Consider the following 22,485-nt stretch of genomic DNA (forward strand, 5'->3'; position numbering starts at 1 on the left):
ACTAAAAGTTATCCCTCAGTTATCAAGTCAACGAGCTGCAACACTGATATTGCACTGCCACGTACAGAACAAACGTACCTTGAGGTCCATGACATATTTCCTGTTCCAAAATAATTGGATTGACGAAATAATCGCAAATACAGTATTGCTATCACAACGCCAGACAATGTTAACCCATTTGATTAATTATCATACTTTCTGTCTTTCTACTTCCTTTATAATCTTCCTTATTTCTCAGTACTCCAAACATGTAGGTTTAATTTACACCCCTAATTAGTCCACACAAAAATTAGACACCTCCTAGCAGTCCATTTGAGAAAAATTACCTTATATTCGTGGAGTAAGGATCCGTAAAGACACCCTCTAAGTAACTGAGGAAGGGATCCAAACGTAGAGCTTTCTCCAAGTGTTGGACATGAAGAGGGGCTGCAAGGGATGGCTGGGGTGATGCCATGGAAACAAACCCTTGGAAAACCTGAAATTGGTGAAATCCACACATGAATTACCCATTCTTGGTAACAGCGAGGTTCAGACAAAGGTGATCATGACGTGAAATACACGTCAGATTTACCATCAACTTTCGCTTCTCGTGTTAAAACGTGCTTCTCTCTAAATTAACACTTGCCCACAAAATTTCAGTTCTGGGACAGTCAATAACTGAGCTTAATCTGTTAAAACAGAGGCGATTGGCGCGAGAGATACCAGCTATCGTGGACACTTGAAGCTTTCAGCCACCAAACAAAAGGAACTACACGAGTCTTTTCAAGAAGACTCGTTAGCGAAATATCAAAACTAAAAAAGTTTAACGTACGGAAACCAAACGAAAATTCCAGTGAAACATGTGTGAGAGCGAAGGCGAAACAAAACACCACTTACCGGCAGTCACCCGGCCTGTTCTCGCCGCATGTTCGAAGAAATGGGCCTTTGTGAAACCATATCCACCCTACTTCAAGTCGCTCTGCCGTTATGGCGGATTTGCTCCGTCGTGTTGGCAAAATGCTTGCAATGCGGCCCATGACCATCATTCCCCTTCGCAGGGGGCCTCCGCCATTTACAATCGCATTAGTACGCATGTTCCCAATGAATTAAACCGCGCAGACCTGGGAGTGAACAGTCCAACGGGTGCTTAAAATCATTGCACAAAATTTTAAAAAGTAGAAAAATAAAGAAGCTATGGGTTGGATTCAAAATATGGAGAAAGGCACACTAATTGCCCATGGCCAGCAAGTTATCAGTGGATGCTTGTATTACTTGCATGAGCCGAAAGACTATTTACGAAGTTTTATATTTAACTTCACTCCCTTAGCTTTATTTATGAATCTAGCAGTCCAAAACTGTTCCTTTCGCTCATGTTTGATAAAAAGCGGTGGTAAGAGATCACGAAATAGACCAATCCCATAATGCATTACGGCCCCATATGCTACGAAGTCTAGCCTGGCGAGGTTCCTAAGCTGTTTTCATGTCGGAGGACATGGGAGCGAAAAAGCGATAAAGGTGTAAAGAAATTTAAATTTCCAATCTAATTTACATTCACCAGCGGCACAGAAACCATCGCCGTGAAAGGATGATGTGTCGTTTTCAGTGAACAGGCCTCAAGATTCGTCATGACGTTTTATGAAAACTATTTCGAGGCCTCTATGCCGAACCTTCCCGGCTACGAGTTTGTTCTGGACGACAGTCCGGCCTGTCACCAGTCCCTGAAATACTGGACTGATCGAGCCGCTGAGGTGAGAATCAAGCTCTATTGTACATTTGTACGTTGCCTTTTGCCTTTGTACTTTTCCAAGAAACGCGAAACTTTGTGATTAAGGTATATAAAAACATCGGAAGTATATTGACGTGACTTCTCGATGTGACTTGTTGAAATCTTGATTCATTTAAAGGTGGCATCGTTTTCTCCCTAAATTACGAGTAGTTTTATCATGTTGATAAAAAGATTCTCGCCAATACAAAAGTCAGTTGTAAATAAGGTATTAGCCTGTATTACAACGTATGAGATGTTTCACTGAAATCTTTATTGTCTTGTAATGACATTTGGACTAGATTGTACACCTGCTTTAGTATTAGAATATAATTACACTCGACGGTTTTTTGAGTTGTTCTCATGAACTGTTCTTGGAGCAACTCTACGTCCAGAACTAATTACTTGATAAATTTAGTTTACTTCAGCTCTGAGGGTTTCACAAATGTTTGTGTCAATGTTACATGTAGCAGGTGGGGAGAGTCAAGAGTCAAGAGGTTCGATTTTGAGGGTTACTTAGGGCAAGTCGTTTCTTAATGAAAAGCTGGATTCTTACTTAAGTGTATGTTGGGGGTGCATTGTTGTATACAATTTCACAGTATCTGTTTTGACACTAATGGCATTAATTTTGATGGCAGAGAATGGTTGCCAGAAATTTGGCTGCAGATTTTTTGCTGGAATTCATGCACACAGGGGTTTCATTAAGGGCCAGAGGCCTGCTTCTCAAAGGTCCTGAAAAGTTTTCACACCCAAAAAGCCATAGCAAAATCTCAAACCTTATGACTATAAAGCTGTTTTATGCATACAAGAAGTTTCAGGCATATGCACCTCTCTGTCTTTAAATACCGATTAACTAAATAGGCTTTGTGGGCCTGAAAAGTTTCTGGGGGTTTTGAGAAATGGGCCCCAGGAACCTGGCAAGTTGACCTTCTGTGAGGATGGTTTGCCTGGTTTGACCATGTAGAGGAGTGTTTTTCTTATAAAGAAGTTTAGTTCAAAAAGTTTGTCCGCCAGTGAAAAACAGTTCCACTCCTGCTGAAAACTTTAATGAAACCCTTGTGTACAAGATCATCAGATCCTTTATAAAATGGACAATCATTAATGAGTACAAGTAATAAAGTGATAAAGCAGGTCAAAATAGAAGATTGTCCATTTTATCATATATTTCCGAAAGATTGTATCAAACTCAGAGAACTTTTATTTTATTTTATTTCATTTTATCATGAACTGCTTTATTTTCAACCGCTTTATCACTTCTACTCAATAGCTATTGTCCATATTATCGTATACTTTCATCACCATATTTATACTCACTATCCTTAATACATTCTATCATTCACATCATCTACACTACTTTTATATCATGCACTATGGAATATTTTTGTTCATTCCCTGATGATGGTGTAGAATGACGAAAGCTTGGAATTAAAATACAGTACAATACCTCAAGGCCTCAACTGAATCAATATATTTATCTATTCCGAATTGCTACTGAAGGACAACTTCAAACATTTATTGATAAATTTTAATCACCTGTTTTTGTGTAATTTTCCTGTCAGATAAGTCCGGCATTATCCAAACTTGCAGGCACAGTGGAGTCATACTACACTACTGGAATGCAACACAGCAAGGCTGCAGCTGGGTTTGGCACTTCTCTTTTAGATGTAGCCAAGGCAGTTGAAAATGACAAGGACATCAGCGAACCAATAATGAAGGTATATTCATGGAAACGTTATCAATACATTGAAAGATGTAATGAGGATCCTTCAAGATCCTAAAGCATTTGATAAAGATTTTACCAGAATCTCAAAGGAGAATCCTTACAGATCTTGCGAGATGCTTTAGAAACCTTGCTTTAGATATGTGCAAGATCCTTGCAACACTCTTAAGAATTGTATTAACCCCTTGAGCACCTATACGACGTACTCAGTATGTCATAATTTTTGATGTACTGGGCATGTCAAAATTGTAAGAGATATTGTCAAACTCCCAGCACACAGGAAACAACCTTTATCGATACTGGAGATTCATAGGAAATTTTCTCAACAGACTTCAAATGTCTCATTGCTGTGATATCGTATGGATATCAAATTATGTCAACCTCAGTGAAATTAACCATATTGAAGAGACACTTAAATGACCTATCAGAAAATGCGTACATGTCTATAGTTTAAGTGAAAAAGCTTGTGGTATATGAAGGGTTTTACTCTAGACACCCATTTTCAGTCAAAATGGTGTAGCACACAGCATACACAATGGTCAGGCACTCAAGGGGTTAAATTTTGAAATACAGTGTAACATACCTGCCAACCCCCAGAGTACAAAAACCTGGAGACGGCTAGAAATCTTTGCATTGTAAGAATATAATTTTCGATAATGTCTGATTACTCTCCGAAAATCACCTGAAGGCCTTCCAAACGTTCCCGACGTCTTGAAAATAACGAAATTAATGAAAAAAAAAATTAAAAAGAGCCACGGTAGGTAGTTCCCGGGAGATTTGGTGCTCTAACCAGGAGACCGGGAGATTTGATGAAAAACTTGGAGACTCCCGGGAAAACCGGGAGAGTTGGCAGGTCTGGTGTAACCTGCAAGATCCTTAAAGATATTTTAGAGATTGTCAAGAAAACCTTAGTGATCTTCCAGGACCAGGAATGATTCATCAGATCAGTGCTTGCTGTTGGCTGGTGCTTACAGAGAACAGCCCTGTCATTCACAACCTATGATTGGCTATTTGCCTGTGACAGGTGTAGAAAGAAGGATGTGAAACATACGTAGTGCATGAAAAGTAACTTAAGTCTAAAGGGAAGAAACTCTTCACACTCATTTGCCCAGTGGGCCATGACCCTGGCATGCAGTGTACAATTTCAAGACTGTACAATAGTTGAGCGCTGTGTAGAAAGAACAAATGAATATAGATGTACTCTCGTCTTGGTATTTTAGTTTTAATTAATCTTGATATTGATTGTTAGTTTGCAGACATGCTTCAGAGAATAGAGTGCTACAGGGACATGTTCCTGAGTCAAACACAGATCCTAACTTTACAGCCACTGGCTGCTCTGACCAAGGAGTTTGAAAAAGCTAAGGTAAAATATGACCTGATTTTATTATACCTGATAACTTGTCTTTCAGTTTATACATATATGCAGGTTTTGATGCGCAGTAAAATTTAGTTTGCATACTGTCTTTGTTGCTTGTAAAACAAAATATTTAATTTCTACATTTTAGGACCTCCAAACTCAAATGCAGAAAGCCAGAGATGCTTTGCACCTTTCCTGGGAAAAGTATTCCAGTCTTTCACATCTAAGTAACTTACAGGAGGTATAGAGAATTACTTTAAGTTTCTTAACTAATATTGATCCCAGACATCTGTTGATTGCAGAATTTACTTTTTTTTTCACGCCATTGCATGCACAGTTGATTTCTTTCATGGATTCAACAAAAAAATGATCAGGTGGTGACAAATTTCATGATCATATGACAGGTAAAATCAGTGAATCTTTCTGTCTTAACATCAGGGAAGGTGCCTCACAGTTTTTTCACAAGTTTGTTGAGTTTTGCACTTTCTAACAAGATACAATTATTTCAAGATAGATGTTACAGAGAAGAGTTTGATAGATTCAAAATCCATCTCATGGATATCCATTGCGTTCTAAAACATCTTCGATCTAACTGTGCAGGCCAATATCAGATTATGTTGCTTTGACTACCATACTCGTGATTCATAGCTCAATTTTAAAGTTATGAACTTAATCAGTACACAATCACAAACTCCGTATGAAATAAGTTGATTGTGTCATTCAAAAAGGTATGATTAAGTAATGACACATTGGGCTAGACCATAGCCTAGTACCCAATTTCCCTACAGATATCACTGGTCCATTGTAGCAGAGTATAATCTGTCATTAAAAGTAGGGAGGGTTGCAAAGTAAGCAACTGCCTATTAAAATTATTAATGTTACTTTCCTTTACAGCCCTCTGTATTAGACAAACTTGCACATGGCATGTTGCATGCCAGGCATAATTATCAGCGGATCCTACTCAAGTATGTATCAACTCTGAGGGACATCCACACTTTAAAGAAGGTAAACTTGAGATCTTTGTCAGATGACGAGTGTCTCGACCATTTTAGTCAGCCCCACCATGTATAATGTAAGCAGCAGCTCAGCTGTCTTCATTCCAATCTTCTTGGCCACTCTTCTGAAAACCTCACTATGTGTGGTCTGTCTCTTCAGACCATCAAGGCAACAGGAAAAGTTACAACGAATGCCATTATTGTCTCATCCTGTGCGCGTACTTAAATCATGTCACTAAACCTTCTTGGATCTATAAACTATTACTTAGTTGGAAATCTTTGTCCTATGCTTCTTAGCCAAGTTTTAAACTCCCCTTTCCCCTTAACAACATCCACCTCTGCATGTACCCAGAAAATGTAATACTCGACTGTAAACAGACATAGGCAAGTTGAATATCTCAAACACCCTCTTCCCCCCTCTCTGCCCCCCATGATACTGGTCAGCACATGCCTTGTTTTGACAGCTGTCAATGAACCATAACATGGATGTTCAATATCAAATATGTACACTGTAAACCAAGGCTGTATGCCTTGGTTGACCAATTAGTTAGAGTATGGCGGCCATGTTGTGAGACATCTTCGTCATCATTGAGCGCCCGCATCCGCGATCCACACCACTAGCCATGTTGTCCATTAAAAAAGGGTTGCACGGTTTTCTATTCCAATGCATGCATGTGGTTTTGTTCCTATAGTTATGGGGCTCTGCCAGAACCCCGCTATTAATAGGATTTCCAAGTTCCTCTGTTTTGTTTTTTGATTTTACAGGTGATAATTCTCCAAAAAGTTCTTGAACACATGCTTGCCCAGTTTTCCTTCTTCAATTTTGCATACCAGGTATTGAAATAGAATAAACCATAAACATAATTATATGTGTATACAATAAATTATACATTCAATAAATTATGCACTGAATAAATTATGCATTGAGATATTGTCAAACATTTTTCTTTGTTTATAAATGGCTAAAAGTGACTAAAATTTTAAAAACCAAAACATTTTCAACCGTACGGTCATCATCTGTGGTACATGATGGAAATTTACATACACTTGAACTTGGTTTTGTTCGATTTAAGTTATTCCAAGGGGAACAGTTTTACAATGAAAGAATGTACTTGTTTGTTTAGGGTTAGTTTCTCGCAAGTAATTAGCAGGCCTTCCATTATTTTCCTCCAAAAAGTGGTTTTCTCGATGCACACAATGGTCCGTCTCTCACTGATGGGCAATTTATGTTTATCATCTTGTGGCAAACAAGGAAAATCAAAAGTTTATTCAGTCTCAAAGATAAAAATTGGCACAAATAAAATGTCATGCTGAGTGCACATGTGGCAAAACCTTCATTGGGGAAACAAAAAGAAACTTAGCACAACTCCAAACCAGCCTGTCACCTCACAAAACACCCAACCCACGCATACACATGAAACATTGCATGCACCAAGAAAAGCACTTTTCGGAGGAAAATAGTGGAAGGCCTGCAAATTGCTTGCGAGAAACCAACCCTAAACAAACAAGTACATTCTTTCATTGCAGACCTGTTCCCCTTGGGTTAACGCCCAAGTTGCTAGTGGAGGGAAGGTGCCTACGAAGCCAGGGGGCTGCAACCGCAGTCACATCCCCAAGGCGCTAGAACACTCGACTGGCCTGCCCAACCCGCGCCAAGCCCCCTACAGGCACCCGTCACACTCAAGCCAGACGGCATTGGTGGAAAATAAATGAATAAATAAATAAATAAGTAAATAAATAAATAAATAAATAAAATAAAATGCTGAAAAGAAAGGGGGGGATAGGGAGGGAACGCCGAGAACCGCTAAACTATAATTCAATCCACAACGCCACACTAACAGAGCGATGAACACACTGCGAGCACATGGGACGACAACACATGTACTAACCAAATATACCGCGGGACAATGTCAGCCCCAGGGCTCTCACGACCATATGACTGTTGCAAACGCTACAGAAACGCACCAAACGCTAAACAAACGCTAACAGATGGCCAAGGCACTAACAAACGCCTACAAAAACGCTACTGACCAGACTGGCTCCTGGTCATAAACTATGTAAAATTTCATTGAACTATATCAAACGCTACAAAACGCACCAAACGCTAACCAAACGCTCACAGACAGCCAAGACACTGACAACCGCCTATAAAAACGCTACTGACCAGACTAGCTCCTAGTCATTAACTATGTTAAATTCCATTTAACTATATAATAACTTAATCTAGCAAAACCAAGTTGTATGTAAATTTCCATCATGTACCACTGATAATGACCTTATGGTCACAAACGTTTTGGTTTTTTAACATTTTAGTAACTTTTAGCCTTTTATAAACATCTAAAAAGCAACTATTATGACAAGGTTTCTTTGATTCTTGGTCATTTCTCAACAATTTTCAGTTGGTTGAATTCAGTGTACTGGACAACCAAGCATAACATGTTCTTACTAAATAAATATGTTTTGTACCCTTGATAGACATTAAAGGATGTGGAACCTTATATGAATGATCTGTTTCAAGAACTGCAAAATACACATGCCAAACTAGAGGTGGGTTGGCTGAAATAAAACTCGGAGAGACAATTCATTCATTGTAGTTTATATTGCTGTCAAGATAACAGTATAATTTAATGTAGAAGCTTAATGCTGAAAATAAACCCAGTTTCAATACAGCAACTATTGATGTGGCCAGATTTTGAAGTGTATTAGCAACAGTCAGACTCACTGGTCTTAATTCATTGTCAGACACTGTAATATAACTCCTTGAAGTTAGGCAGCGTGGCCGAGTTAGGGAGGCAGCATGGCCGAGTGGTTTAGGGTGCTGGATTTGAAATCTGAAGGTCCCTGGTTCAAATCCTCCACCCTACCGCTATCTGGATTTGTTCTCGGTAGTCCCGAGTTCAACGCCTCGACCACGTTGTGTAAATAGCCAACTGGTCAGCCTCCAATCAGTTGGGATTCTTAATAGTTTATGTTCTATTTGCAATATTTGGTTATTTATTTACAGTATTCCCAATTAGCACAAGAGTGCTAAATACACTCGACACTTAAATAAAGTTATTATTATTACTATCACTATCACTATCACTATCACTATTATTGTTATTGTTATTATTATTATTATTATTATTATTATTATTATTACTATTACTATTATTATTGAAGCATAATTACATGTATTTATCCTGTTTATGTGCACATGGTGGTTATCATATTCTCTGGCATTATCATGGTTTCTGCTTGCCTGGTCTTTTCTTTTCATTCTGTCCATAATCTTCCATAGAAGGTTATCTGCTTTGAACTCTGTACCTCTCTAAACATTTCAGTTTAGCTATGTACTTTCCTTTTGCTTCAATCTTTATTGGCTTTTGAGACTTCCATCACCCTGAGGTAAAAGGTCAAGTCTGTATACGAGCCAAGTGGACCATCAGGCGGGAGCTTATCCTGGTTTCTGTAGCATGAAGCAACTAAAAGTATTTCTACTCCTCCCTGGATGGGATGCTAGTCCATTGCAGGGTTACCCCCAGCATTAAGGTCAACTGCACCCATTTATACCCCTGTGTGGAGAGGGGCACTGTTAGAGTGTAGTGTCTTGCCCAAGAACACAACGCAATGACCTCAGCCAGGACTCAAACCTGGACAGCTCGATCTGGAGATGAGCGCACTAACAATGAGGCCACCACACCTCCCCTACCCTACCCTGAGGACAGGAAGTGTAAAATTTTTAACTACGGGTAAAATTAACAAAAGGTGGGATATCTCCTTGAACCACTGATTAGTTTGTTTACACAGTGGCTTTACCAAACACTACAATATTGTTATGCACTCTCTGCAGGAAAATCTCCAAGTCGATGAAGATGTGCAGGCATTAAGTGAGGCTGATATCCTTACTCAGTATCAGAAAGATGCTCAGTCATTTGCTGAGCCACAGGCCACTGTACTCGGGTAACTACATTAATTTACTAACACTAGCACTGAACAGCAAAACCTATCCTTACAACAATCTAATTCAGCGTGCAAAGAAAGTCATGTCTGATAGCCTGTGACTAAGGGATCTTGCAGATGGGTTAGTGGATTTTGAGCATCACTACCCTGACCGATAAGTGCAGTTATGCGGGAAACTTTCTGAGGAAATTCAAATTACAGAATTGCTGTAAGAAATGAGAAAGACTCTTGGGCTAGTATGTCCCAAAACAGGTTTTCTTTACACCCTGTAGGCTATGGTAATTAAACATCACTAGATTTTGGTTTCAAGATCAGTCTGTTTCACTGCCTAAAATGCTATAAGTTAAACTTAGTGTATAATTTGTAGATAAATTTTATTTCCTAAAAGAAACTTAATAAGTCCTGATTCTTAGTGTGAGAAGCTCCAGCTACAACAGGTTTTCTCAACAATTTTAGTATCAGACCTGCAAATTATGGATGTAAAAGAACCCATTGCTACATAGGTACTGTGATTTTTCAAACCTCCAAGGGAAACAAGAATTGGTTTGAAAAATCAGGTAGTTTGAGACATTGGGGGTAAAATTTGTGTTTGACTGAGTGGAGGGAAGCAACTTTAGATGTGAAGAGTCTGGATTTTCAAAAAATTGAGTATTGGAAAATCGGGATTCCACTGTAGTTATGTAACTGCTACAAGCATTGTGTGATGTAACAATGGTACTTTGCACATCTTGCATGCCTATAATTTTAGAATTTTGTTACACTCACAGTAATTTGAAAGGAAAAATGGACTACTTCATTAAATAAAGGTTAGATTCTTTTTCTTCTGTGTATGCATACTAGGTCAGCAACCTTAGGTCATTCTGTCAATACTGTGAATGCACAGGCTGGGAAATTCTTCAACAAAATTGGGGATTTGATACAAGGCAGTATGGCAGGTAATAATTTAACATGATAATGTTCAGTTATTAATTGGTGTAATGGAAGTTTATATGAGGTGTGCATATTGAGTGAAGCCTGTGATCCATATATTTGTACGATAAGCTCATTTGTACAAAAGAATAGAAAAATTTATTTTGTATACACATATGTTTTACTGGACCTGAGTGACAAAATTAATTTTCCATATTTTTACTGATGAGTCTATTGATTACGTCGTTTCCCCCTTCTTCACAAACAGTCAGTGAAAATCAAGCGAAAGATTAGTCTACAGTGTGATAAAAAGAAACTTACTGTACATGGTGGAGACATGAGCTTTATTTTCTTATGTTAAAAACAATATTTTCCACCTTAAAAGAAAATTCATATCTTTTTGCTACCATGTAATATCTTCTATATATGTAATTACATTCAACATCATTTCATTTATATAGGATCCAAGAAATCTGGCAAGGATCAACAGCGCCAGGTAATCATCTGATAACTGTTAGTAATTATTGATATATTGGCATTTTTATGCACCAATGAAACCTTCAGCTGTGCAAGCCAACTAAGACAATCTGTTATTTGCTAAACGTTCTGGCAATATTGTGGTGTTTAGATGCCTGTAATGTCATCCTTCTTTAATATTGCTTTACAAATGGAGCTGCACTGTACCAAATAAATACGATAATAGTGTTATTTTTATACATTGAAAACTCAATGTATATCTCAGTAACTGTCAGATGATAGCACTTTTCTGATCCCTCATAATTCTGGATATCAAAGAAACCCTCATCCAATAGTATTATTTCCTTAATATACATGTACAGTGGAGCCCATTACTGTAAGTGAGCCTGGAAACATTTCTGGAATATTGTGTTAAAAAGAGTTGAATATCGCTATTATATATTAATAATTTGTAAATTAAAAGTCATGAAATCTGAAAAAAGGAGACAGGTGACTCGCATTGTTTCTTGATGACTGTTCAGCTTTCTTTCTGCAGGATCACGAATGGGAGGTGGTTGAGAAGCCTGGACAGTCATCATCTCCACAAGTCAGTAGAAAGGATGAGACGTCATCATCTACACAAGGAAAACCCCGCCCTGAACCACCGACTAGCTTACCATCATCTCCAGCCAAGAAAAAGGAAAGCTCGTCAGCTACTCCGGAAGGTACAAGATGGTGGAGTGGGGCATTTTGGGGTTTCTATTTTGTTTTTTCCAAAATAAACTTCCCAAAACTTAAAAAAATAACAATAATAATGAAGACCACACAAAAAAAAATACGCAACTACAGTGAAAATCAGAAACAGGTAAATCTGAGCAAGGAGAGATTTTAAAAAGTGCTTCATGTACAATTAACTGTGTACATTTATGAAGTGTGCAAAAAAAACATCTTTTTGGGTTTTGACAAATTTTTCAGAAACAGTCTTTTTTTAAAGATTAACTGTAACCATGGCAATCAAGTAATCCTTCCCAATTTCTGTCCTAGATGATGCTCAAGAAAAAGTAATTAAAGTTGTGCCAGATGATCTTCTTAGCCCAAGTTCTGAAGTAACTCCACAAAACAGAAATGTCGAGCAAACAGATGAATCAAGGCCTATCCAGTAATTATAAAAAAGCTTGATGTGTTTCTTCACAGATATTACACAGATAATGAAGAGGAAAAATTAACTGTTTTAATGTAGCCCTATGACACTTCTTCGTTGAAATTTTCTAGTTTTGTTTGACCACCCAGTGACTATTAATTTAGGCCAAACAGAAGATGCTCTGTTTTTCATTGTTATTTTTTCACATTGCATGTATTTATTTTTATTGTAAAATGTTTCTGGGCACAAAATAAAGATTGTTGTTGTCGTTGTTGTTGTTTTATCAGTATATCAATGTGGTGATTGGTTGTAGAGTTCCTAAGGTTTTTTAATGTTATTACTAGTCAATACATAACAAAATTGAAATTGCTAATACAAGCATTTAACACAGACTTAATGTTAAGTTACTGACTAAAGTTACTAGCCAGCCGAGTAGTCACTATTGATTAAAGCTGAGAATTTTATTTTTTCTCTAATTATTTCCATCAAGAGTGTGTAGTTTGTGGAGGTCAAAAGCTCAGCATGTGGGCAATAATGGTCCTGTTGACTTTATTTCAGAATATCAACAGGGAAAGATACTCAAGTCACTTCTTCACATGGATGGGAGCAGTGTAAAAGAGGTTATTTAAGGATAAAACAGAAGGGATTTCCTAAGTCAAGATGGCCACTACTGGTAGGCATATTACAAGATTAGCTTCAAATACTTGTTACTGATTTTGAATAAGCATTGTTTGACAAGTTACTGTACAAAACTAAATATTTGTTTTAAAAAAGAACAACGATTTACACATATCTACATATTAATTAAATTGGTCAAGTCTAAACTTAAGATTGTTAATAAGTTAGTAGAGTCATTGAAACTGAGTATGTAAGTATGGTTACATGAAAGGCAGTTACTGTATTGGCAGCAAGTAAAATTGAAATTGTTTATCATGATAAATGCCTACTAAAAGATGACACATTAGGTGCCTACACTGTAGTCTAGAGATTAGAAAGCTTCAAGGTCAAGTCCATTTGACTCAGCCATCTTGTAATTCAATTGACTTAAGTGTTAGCTACATGTGGTTGGTTACACTTTTGTGCACCTGCTATAAATAACCCTCTGGTCAAACCCCTATTGTTAGGGACCCTAATGACGTTTATGTTCAATTTTCAACTTATAATTTGATTGGCACATGCCTCTAGAGCCTGAGCTTGTTGTATGTAAAGGTTTCCTTTTCCAGACATTAGAGTGGGCTAGTATTTTTCAGACACACCAACAATCCAAAATGTTATAGTCTCAGTCATTCTATATCTCACTCCTTCAATGCCCAGGGTTGAAATAGACTCTTATCATACTTTTCAACTACTTGACAAGATAATCAAAACTGCCTTAACAAGGTATAATGGAGTATAATGGTCTTGCAATGACTGGATCCTTAAAATGTATTTGCCTCATTAGCATAAGCAATTCAGTTTCTGATGGAGCTACAAATAAATCAGTTCTGAATATTGAAAGGTCATAGTATGATTAACTCTGCCAATGAATATGAGCTTGATATATTTTCAAAGACAATATCTCCTTGAATATTGCACCCAAAGAGCTAAAAATTTCACCAGGTATTAAGTTTCACTAGCTCTTTAGCTGCCTGGAGTCAATTCATATCTAACATTCTTTCTTCAGTACGTAAAGCCATATGCAAATGAGCAAAAATGTAAACAATGACATCAGCATGAATCCCTCTATACCTTCATCAGTTTTCTGCTCTCCTTCCTTTTCTGTATGTTGTTTTTAGTACTTCATAGTAGACCATAAGGATGGAAGGTTGTTAGCTCAGGGACAAGAACAGCTCAGTCCATCAGTAATGGAGAATCTACTTCTATGCACAGTGAAGTTTTGTTCTGCAGCTGATGCTGACAGAAATAACTGTTTTCAGGTATTGCTTTAATTCCTTTGAATTGCTGATCATATTATTTTTTAGTCTCTCAGTTGAACCAAAAAAATGCATGTACATGATCTATACAGTGTACAGCTATAATTATAGTAATTATTACATACAGCCAAATAATCTTTTGTTGTTGTTGTGTAAGCCACAAACTAAATCTTTGTTCTACATTATTTTTTAGCTTATATCTCCAAGTAGTGAAAGAATATTCCAAGCAGTGACAGAGCAAGAAGTACAGGAATGGGTGACAGCCATTCAGGTAAGAGCTGATCTTCTCTTCTACAGTTTTCAATATGTGTTGCCTTATTTTCAAGTACTGTACATTTAGAAACTTTTAGGAATTCCTATTTTTCCAAGAATATTTTTGCTATTGTTATTTTTTGGGGGATGATGTATGGACTCATTGGTTCATGCACTGGAATTCAGATTGAGCAGTCTGGATTGGAGCACTCAGGCCAGGGTCATAGTGTCATGCATGTTCTTGGGCAAGATATTTTCCTCTCACAATGTGTTTCTCTCCCTTGTGCTCCTAGTGCGTAAATGGGTGTTGGTGAATAGTACAGGCATCCTGTGAAACATTTGAGTGGTGGGGGGGCCGCTGGTGAACTGTACATATGGTGATCATAGACCAGTGTCCTACTCACTAGTGAATAGCAATGTTCTTTTAATAATTAATGATAGCTTCATTCTCCAGCAGCTGAATAAGCCAGATGGCCAAGGTTCAATAACAACAATGACAGATATGTAATTATTTTTTAACAGAAAGCAACTGCTGATGCATTAAGAAATTCTAAGGCAAAACTACAGGTGAGCATGTAATGCATCCTTCAGTTTCATCCCCTAGATAGCACATACACCATTCAGTACTGCTTCCTTATCTTTATATACTGTCAGAAGGGAAAGGTATTTATCAACTATGAGAGCACCACTTCATACTAAATGTGTTTTAACTATCACTAATGAACTTTTGTCATTGTAGGGTTAAGCTAATTTGCCTGCTTTGATATAGTGTTGTTCCAGAAAATATCCATACCCTTCCCATGGAGGGTTTTGTGGTTTAGACCCCTATCCCCTCCCCCCCCCCCCCAATCCCTCTAGAAATTTTAGTTTTGGTTCATACTTTCCGTTTAAAATTTGGGCTTTTGACCCCCCCCCCCTCCCCTCCCCCTTGGAATCTCCTTGTGGTTGGTTATTTACTGGAACCAGTCATTCTGGACGGTTGAATTGACATAAAGGTTGTCAAACAGAACATTACAAATTATTTTGTTTCTGAAAGTGACATTTTGCACTCAAAAAATCAAAATTTTGTCTAAATGTAAAACTTTTTGTCCCTGCTTTTTTTCCTTCAGTCTCTTGCTAGATCACAAGCCGACAGATCAAGCCACTCTGCTGCCAATGCAAAGAAAGTATTTGTGCTTAATGCTTCAGAGAGAATTAGAAAGATCGAAGGCAATTCCTATTGTGCAGACTGCTCTGCACCAAGTAAGTTTTAAACTTCAGGTTTTCTAAACCTTTTCAGCTGTGAACAGGCTTTCAAACTGGTAGAGGGGTACATTAATTGATCAGTCAGAAAGCAAGAAAACTGAAGATGGAGATAGAACATTACTTGTTTGTGTGCACGTTCTCTTGCCATTGATATAAAAAAAATTCTCTTGGCATTAAGGCCTATGTGATGTTTTAATATTTGTTTTCAGGACCAGACTGGGCGAGTATTAACCTAGGAATCTTAGTTTGTATTGAATGTTCTGGAATCCATCGCAGCCTTGGAGTGCATGTGTCTAAAGTAAGATCACTTACGTTAGACAAATGGGAGGAGCCAACTGTGAAGGTGAGAGGTAATCAACATTACAAGCAAAAGTCATCAACTTACTTTATGCACCAAGAAATTCAGAGAGGTAACACTGAATGAAACTTTTGACATTTAGTGAGACAGTTTCCAGTCTGATGGACCATAAGGATGGTTCAAATGCAAACTTTTCATGCAAACTACATTAATTGTTACAATTTTTGACACTTTACAAACTTTCTTTCAAGTGATTCAGACAGTCAGAGAGGTCTGAGGGATTGGTATTCAAGAAATTATCCTTTCTTCCTGATAACTTCTCTACATTCCTGGAAATATAAACTTAAAACCTATTTATTTATCTGCCTATTCTACCTTTTTAAGGTAGCTCTAATCATTGTTATTGGCAGCTCTTTCTCTTGTGTACTTGCAGATTAAAAATGGTCTAACCTCAAAGTATGCATGATATTAATCACTGCACTTTTTGCCTGAAATAATTATTGGTTGCATTTTGTTTTACTAGTTCATGGAAGCTATGGGTAATGATAAAGTGAACAGAATATATGAAGGCAATCTTGGAGAATGTCCGAAACCCACAAGAGATTGCACAAAGTAAGTTGCAGTTACACTCACCCTTAATCATACTGTAATCAAACACCTCCCTTTCAAGACTAAGAGGCCATACCCCTGCCCCCCCCCCCCAAAAAAAATAATTTCCCTGACTTAATTTTCTTTGCATCTTTGTTTTAATTGTTTGTAATGCAATGCACTGTGAGAAGTGCTGCATGACAGGGATGACCTTGAGAATTGCAAAGCAGAATAACATTACCATGGACTTATAAATGATTTGAGATTATTTCTATTCCAAGTCTAATTTTAGCTATTAATTTACAACTAAAAACATCTGGCAAATATTAGCAATAGCTTTTACACCTCTCTGGGATCTTCTTATTAAGATTCTGGATGAGTTGTCATATATACACACAGGTAATGCAAGGTATCAGTCTAAATCTTTGCCACCATTATTTGGGTTGTCACGCAATGCTTCTTGTTGTGTGACGATCCGAATCATGCACTTTCAAAAGAGATTATCCAGTCCTTTGTCTGCAGATCAATTGAAACGAGACAATGGAAACACATCTTTCAGTGTTAATTTTGTTACATGTACAACATATGTAGTCTGGTGATTTCCGCTTCCATTGGTAAGCATTACCACTTACAGGACTTAATTTAACATTTATTATTTAACTAGGGAGGAGAGGCAAAACTTCATTCGCTCAAAATACATAGATCGCCATTTTTACATGGCTGAGGAAAGTCCAGATCAGGAATTCCCTGCAGTGATGAAAAACAGGCCACCAGGAGAAGATGAAGATGAACTTTTTAATGACTCTGCAGAGGTAATATTTAATGGTTAATTTAAGCACCTTCTACTTTGACACGAATTAACCTAGGTTGAAATCATTGTGACCTAAGGAACAAATTGACTTAAAACATATACACTCTTCCCTCTCTTAATTATCTAAAAATTAGTAACAAACAGTGTCATTTGAGAGTGATCTATGCTCTGCATCCTTCAGTTGAATTGTCACATGCACAAAATTCCAATAAGACACAGTATCACACTACATGAAAGAGGTGGCCAAGACAGCTTTCATTTAAATGGCCACACACTAGGGTTCCTTCCAGACTTAAAGGTCAAAACTATCTTCTATGTACAGTGCAGTAGACACTATCAAGAAAGAACATTAAATCGGCAGCCATTAATGAACATGGTCTATAATAAACAGTAAGTGCCAACCTAAGCGTTGCTTGGTAAGTTGTATTTGAATTATCAAAAGAATCACTTTCTCTCTTCCTCTCTTCTCTGGCTTAGTTGCAAGTTATTCAACAGAGAGCTGATTGTAATCTTGTATAATGCTTTCATTTCAGTTCCTTGATTTCCTGCAAGAGAGAAGTCTAAACCGAGGAAGTCCAGTTTGTCTTGTAGAAGACTGCAAGGTATTTTCTTTGGTTTATATAATTATTCTTTAAAATATGAAGCTGAAGAACCACTATCCCTTCTAACTAAACATTACAATTTTCTATCTTGACAGGAATGTCCTCCATCTTCTTGTACCCATAAAGGACAGTTTGCCTCTTCACAGCTGATTGTTACAGCTGAAGAAGGAGAAGAAAGTGAATGTTAACTTAGAATACAAATAAAATACGAAACTTAATGCTATTTATAATTTTATTGCTTCATCCCAAGAAATGAAGGTGTAGGTGAAACATGTCATTGAATGTAAAATTATGGTAACAATTGTTGTAAGGACAATGTACATATCTAAATTCACTAGCTTGATTTAGATCACCAGGCAAGGCTCCAGAAGTGTTGTGTTATGTGATGTCCCACGTAACAAATTCAAACAAGACATATAATTATATGTTATTTTCTGGCCAGGAGGTCTGTATTGGAAAAAACAGCACTCAAGATCAAGGGCACAGTTTTTCCTAATGCAGACCAAACAACGCCAGCAAATAACATGTTTAATTTTTTCTCTATGGTATTGCTTTGGAAGCAACTTTTGTGTTGAATTATTTTGAGGGTTACCGTATTCCTTTAGAGGTGTCTCATGTCCAAGGGATGTAGTGCATCTGGTTTAAACTGTAAATACCTAAAACCCTTTATCAAATTAAAGCTTAGGCTATCAAACTATACCAAGATTTTTTAAATAAAATAAATTATCGAATTTTTTACCTCTAAATGCGATCATCCAAATCTCCTTTTGAAAGCTACAAGTTGAAGTGAATTTTGTTTTTCACTTATTTAATTGGTTCCTCAGTTTCCAGCCCCAAAGCACTAAAAACCTGTCTGCGATTTGCCATATTCAATTTCAGTGAAAAGTTGCAGAACATTTTCAAAATAGGATTAAAAAATATGGAGTGACTATATAAAAATCACTCTCCAACAAAAAATATTTGAAAAGAAAAAAATTTGCAGACATGCTTTTGTTGTTTATATGAGAAACTAACTACTGTCCAAATTTGAGGGCAAACAAACAAATTCCCTTTGACTTGTAGCTTTCAAAAGGGACCCAAAAGATGATTTGGACACTCTCATTTAGAGGTCATGAAAAATTCAACAATAATTTCATTTTCTCTCAAAATTCTTGATATTTAACAATTAGGCCCTTAGCGCACAAGGGCTACTATTGTCCTGTGGCCCTTGAGGGCAAAGGGTCTAATTGTTTTAGTATCACCCAACTAGTCGGACAGGAAAGGCAATAATAAAGTTAGCAAATGCAAGTTGAAGAAATGTTTATTTGGGAATAAAACGAAAGAAAGGGTCATGCTCGATTGTGCCAATTTCACCACTCGAGGACTATTACTAATAGTCTTCTAGTAGCGTTGCCAATTAAAATGCAGGATTTGCATTAGTCCACTAGTTGGGTGTTTCTTAAGTGTGATAGCCAGCTCTATAAACTTTAATTTGATATAGGGGTTTGGCTATCTACAGTTTAAAGCACATGCCCTATATCGCTTGGACGTGAGATACCTCTAAAGGTGCTTTAAAGGTATATAGTAACCTTAATTAAAGCCATTCAGTGCAAATCTGGCATACACATGTGTTTGACTTTTCGGGTACAAAAACCTATAATTGTTTGTCCGTAATTGTTTGACTCTGTGTTGAATGTTTACATTTCACATTGTTTTATGGTGTATAAATAAAAAGCTTGAAATGTTGCCAGTTGAAAATTTGAGAGCCATCCATACTCAGGGTCCAGATGGTAAAATTCAGACCACTGGATCGTGCGTGATAAGCCAATCAGATTTAAGGATTTAGGATTCCGGAACGCTGGGAAGCTGAGAAAAAAAATGATACCCAAAATTTGTGTGACAAATATTTAATTAGTCTTATGTTTTGAGGTACCAGTTGAACTGTAACCAATCAAAAGACTTACGGAAGTATCCGCTTCTATTGCAAGTTTGTTTTATAGTGTATTGATCTTATCAACCAAATGTATTATAAGTCTTGTCAGTTTTTATCAAGGGTATAGCGAGATCTGAACTAGAGTGTTTCACTTGCTCACTAACTAAGCACCAGTTACTCAGTGGGTGTATAATGCTATCCACTCAACAAATCACTATCCAGGGGATAATGATCTATCTAGTAGATAGCAGTATCTACCCTCTCCACTACCCAGACCTGTTCTTTATATTAAACAACTAGATTATGAGCTTCAATAGAAATAAAGAGCAAATAATCTAATATTGTTTTAGTATAAATCTACTAGTTGTTCAAAACTTTATCTAAATCCTCTTCACAGACACTCCGAAAACGCCAAGAAGGGGCCATCATTTTGTTAGCAAGGGCACACTGCTGCGCTACTCACTATCTCTCACAGAATAGATAGTGAGTAGCATAGCCAATCAGAGAATATCATTCGTGATAGAACGGTAGTAGATTTATACTAATAAAAATTATACTGTGGCCAGCATTGAAACTTCTGTTCCCCAGTTTCTATGTTGATAAAAAAATGTTGCTGACTGGCAAATGAATATTCACCATAGAATTGAGAGGTGAAGGTGCTTGGATTGAGCAAACATTCTTAGCATCCTGTGCTTAATTCTGCACTCAGCAGAACATCCCTTGTCAAAACCTCTCTATGGAGGAGACAGCCACTAGGGGATAACACCCACCTCTCCACAACCCCCAACATGCTGTACTGATCCCACCTCAGTGTTGGCTTGTCTGCCAGGTTACAGGCAAGAGCAGTTCCTTTGTTAGTTCAGGTAGAAAAGTTTTTCCAACTCTGTGGTGATACCAATATGCGGGAGTGCTCCCCAATATGAGCTGTATTTCAATGTGCCTGCCCAAAGGGGTGACTTCTGAACAATCTTCTTCAGTACTAGTGTTGTGGATTGTGTGAAATAAGTTACAGATCTCAAAAGATCAGAATACAGTACAGATTTTACAGGTGAAGTCTGAAATATAAATAGGATGTGAAAAATAATATATTTTGGCTTGCATGGAGGTAAATGATTCGAAAATCAGGCAGCATGCCCAAAGCTTAAATTCCTAGGATGAATTCCCCTTTCCCCTTCCTTTGAGTGCAAATGTTGTTAGTCCATTTACTTTTTTGTTGGTCTGTTCCTTAACTATTGTTGCAACAGATCAAAGGCATCTCAGCATGCCAATCTTTATTCAAATAAAGTGTTGAAAATCCTAGCCTAGTGTTTGCATTACCACTTTCAAACTAGTCACAAGTTACCACATTCCATTTAGAAGTGATTTTCATTTGATGCAAGGGAAAAGTTTCATTTCTACATAAGAAGTCTTACTCCAACCTGATTACCACAAATGTTTTGACATGACACAATCCTCGATCAGGCGTGAAATATATACTGAGCAAACACAAGATGCAGTGCAAAGTTTTCCTATCCTCGTGGTGGTGTTTGCTGTGAGCAACTTTTCACAATAAATTGTACTGATTTGTCAGCTCCACAGGAACATTACCACACTGACTGACAATTTTTCTTCATAGTTTGGGGAGAAGACCTATCTCTGAAGATTTGCAATGTGTCCGTTTTGAATGAAGAGAACATAGAGGATATCACATGGCCACACAGATATGAAATTTCTCGTCAAGTGTTGAAAAATATTTCACGAGTGAGCGCAGCAAACGAGTGAAATACTTTTCAGCACGAGAAGAGCAATTTCCTATCTCTGAGCGACCGTGTAATGTTCTATTTATTATATCAACACCAATGAAATAACGAACCTTTTGACTTTTGCAGTGAAAGGCCCAATTTACTATGTTACCGTAGCAATGCAATCTTTTTCCATGTTAAGATAACATGTTATTTTCAAGTGTGTAGATATCATGTTTTGGAGTGAAAGCTCACTTGGTATTCATTAGTGTTTGTATAGGTAATCATACAGTTTCGAGTTCTATTTCGCATTAATTTCCATGAGTGAGTTTTTCAAAAAGCTGAAATTGCACGAGCCAGTTCAGCAAGTGGAATTTCAGCTTTTTGAAAAACTCACAAGTGCAAATCAATACCAAATTGAACTCAAAACCGTATGATTACTTATTAATGATAAAAACACGAAAAACTTTGCGTGGAGGAAGTGCCGCAAGACCTTTCTTGAAGCCATTTTTTCTCATTCGAGAAAACTTTTTTCAAAGTTTCCGCACAAAATTTTCCTCATCATTTTACGTAAAATCATTGGCTTCGAAAATTTCTTATTGTCTTTCAGCCAATCATAATCGAGAATTACAATGTGTAATTTGCACTGGTGTTACACTTGAACTGCACTGCTCTCAGCCAATCAGAATCGCGTAATTTTTTCATGTATAGTATTAATAAAATAACTAATGAGATTGTAGACATTTTAAAATATCTCTCCCCATTTGTTTGTGTGTTTTTTGGCTAATTTTTTTCACTTTTCCATGGCACAAGTGATGTAAATCCAACTGTTCTATCTGCTGAAAAGCTTTAGTTTTGGGAAAGTGATAAATCCCTATCACA

The 22,485-nt window shown here is 37.2% G+C and overlaps 2 protein-coding genes across 2 annotated transcripts in view; one reads left to right on the plus strand and one right to left on the minus strand.

Moving 5' to 3' along the window:
• Window positions 1-1,076, minus strand: part of LOC110069535 (chromatin-remodeling ATPase INO80-like) — a 38,097-nt gene extending 37,021 nt beyond the window's left edge. Inside the window, exons 1-2 of the mRNA XM_089292707.1 lie at window positions 877-1,076; window positions 327-475 (exon numbers count right to left, since the gene is read on the minus strand). Of these exons, the coding sequence (XP_089148833.1) occupies window positions 327-454 (128 nt within the window). The 5' untranslated portion in view covers window positions 455-475; window positions 877-1,076. The remainder of the gene's footprint in view (window positions 1-326; window positions 476-876) is intronic.
• Window positions 1,077-1,463: 387 nt separating this feature from the next.
• Window positions 1,464-21,181, plus strand: LOC110069462 (arf-GAP with coiled-coil, ANK repeat and PH domain-containing protein 3-like). The gene is made up of 22 exons (XM_089291363.1): window positions 1,464-1,727; window positions 3,301-3,456; window positions 4,711-4,824; window positions 4,967-5,059; window positions 5,713-5,823; window positions 6,579-6,647; window positions 8,289-8,360; window positions 9,646-9,755; window positions 10,596-10,690; window positions 11,126-11,160; window positions 11,677-11,845; window positions 12,165-12,279; window positions 12,820-12,934; window positions 14,037-14,177; window positions 14,368-14,445; window positions 14,949-14,993; window positions 15,536-15,668; window positions 15,881-16,014; window positions 16,493-16,581; window positions 17,222-17,369; window positions 17,902-17,970; window positions 18,066-21,181. Exons 1-22 carry the CDS (start codon window positions 1,605-1,607, stop codon window positions 18,156-18,158), a joined length of 2,307 nt encoding a protein of 768 aa, XP_089147489.1. The 5' UTR covers window positions 1,464-1,604; the 3' UTR covers window positions 18,159-21,181.
• Window positions 21,182-22,485: the final 1,304 nt, after the last annotated feature.

This window comes from Orbicella faveolata, unplaced genomic scaffold, assembly GCF_042242905.1.
Source record: "Orbicella faveolata isolate gen_17 unplaced genomic scaffold, um_ofav_v1 contig_24, whole genome shotgun sequence".
In the NCBI taxonomy this organism is placed as follows: domain Eukaryota; kingdom Metazoa; phylum Cnidaria; class Anthozoa; order Scleractinia; family Merulinidae; genus Orbicella; species Orbicella faveolata.

Coding starts and splice junctions, on each gene's coding strand:
- LOC110069462 (XM_089291363.1), top strand. CDS start 1,605: ATGACGTTTTATGAAAACTATTTCGAGGCCTCTATGCCGAACCTTCCC. Junction 5,060..5,712: donor ATCTAAGTAACTTACAGGAG/GTATAGAGAATT, acceptor TTTCCTTTACAG/CCCTCTGTATTAGACAAACT. Junction 16,015..16,492: donor GGGAGGAGCCAACTGTGAAG/GTGAGAGGTAAT, acceptor TTGTTTTACTAG/TTCATGGAAGCTATGGGTAA.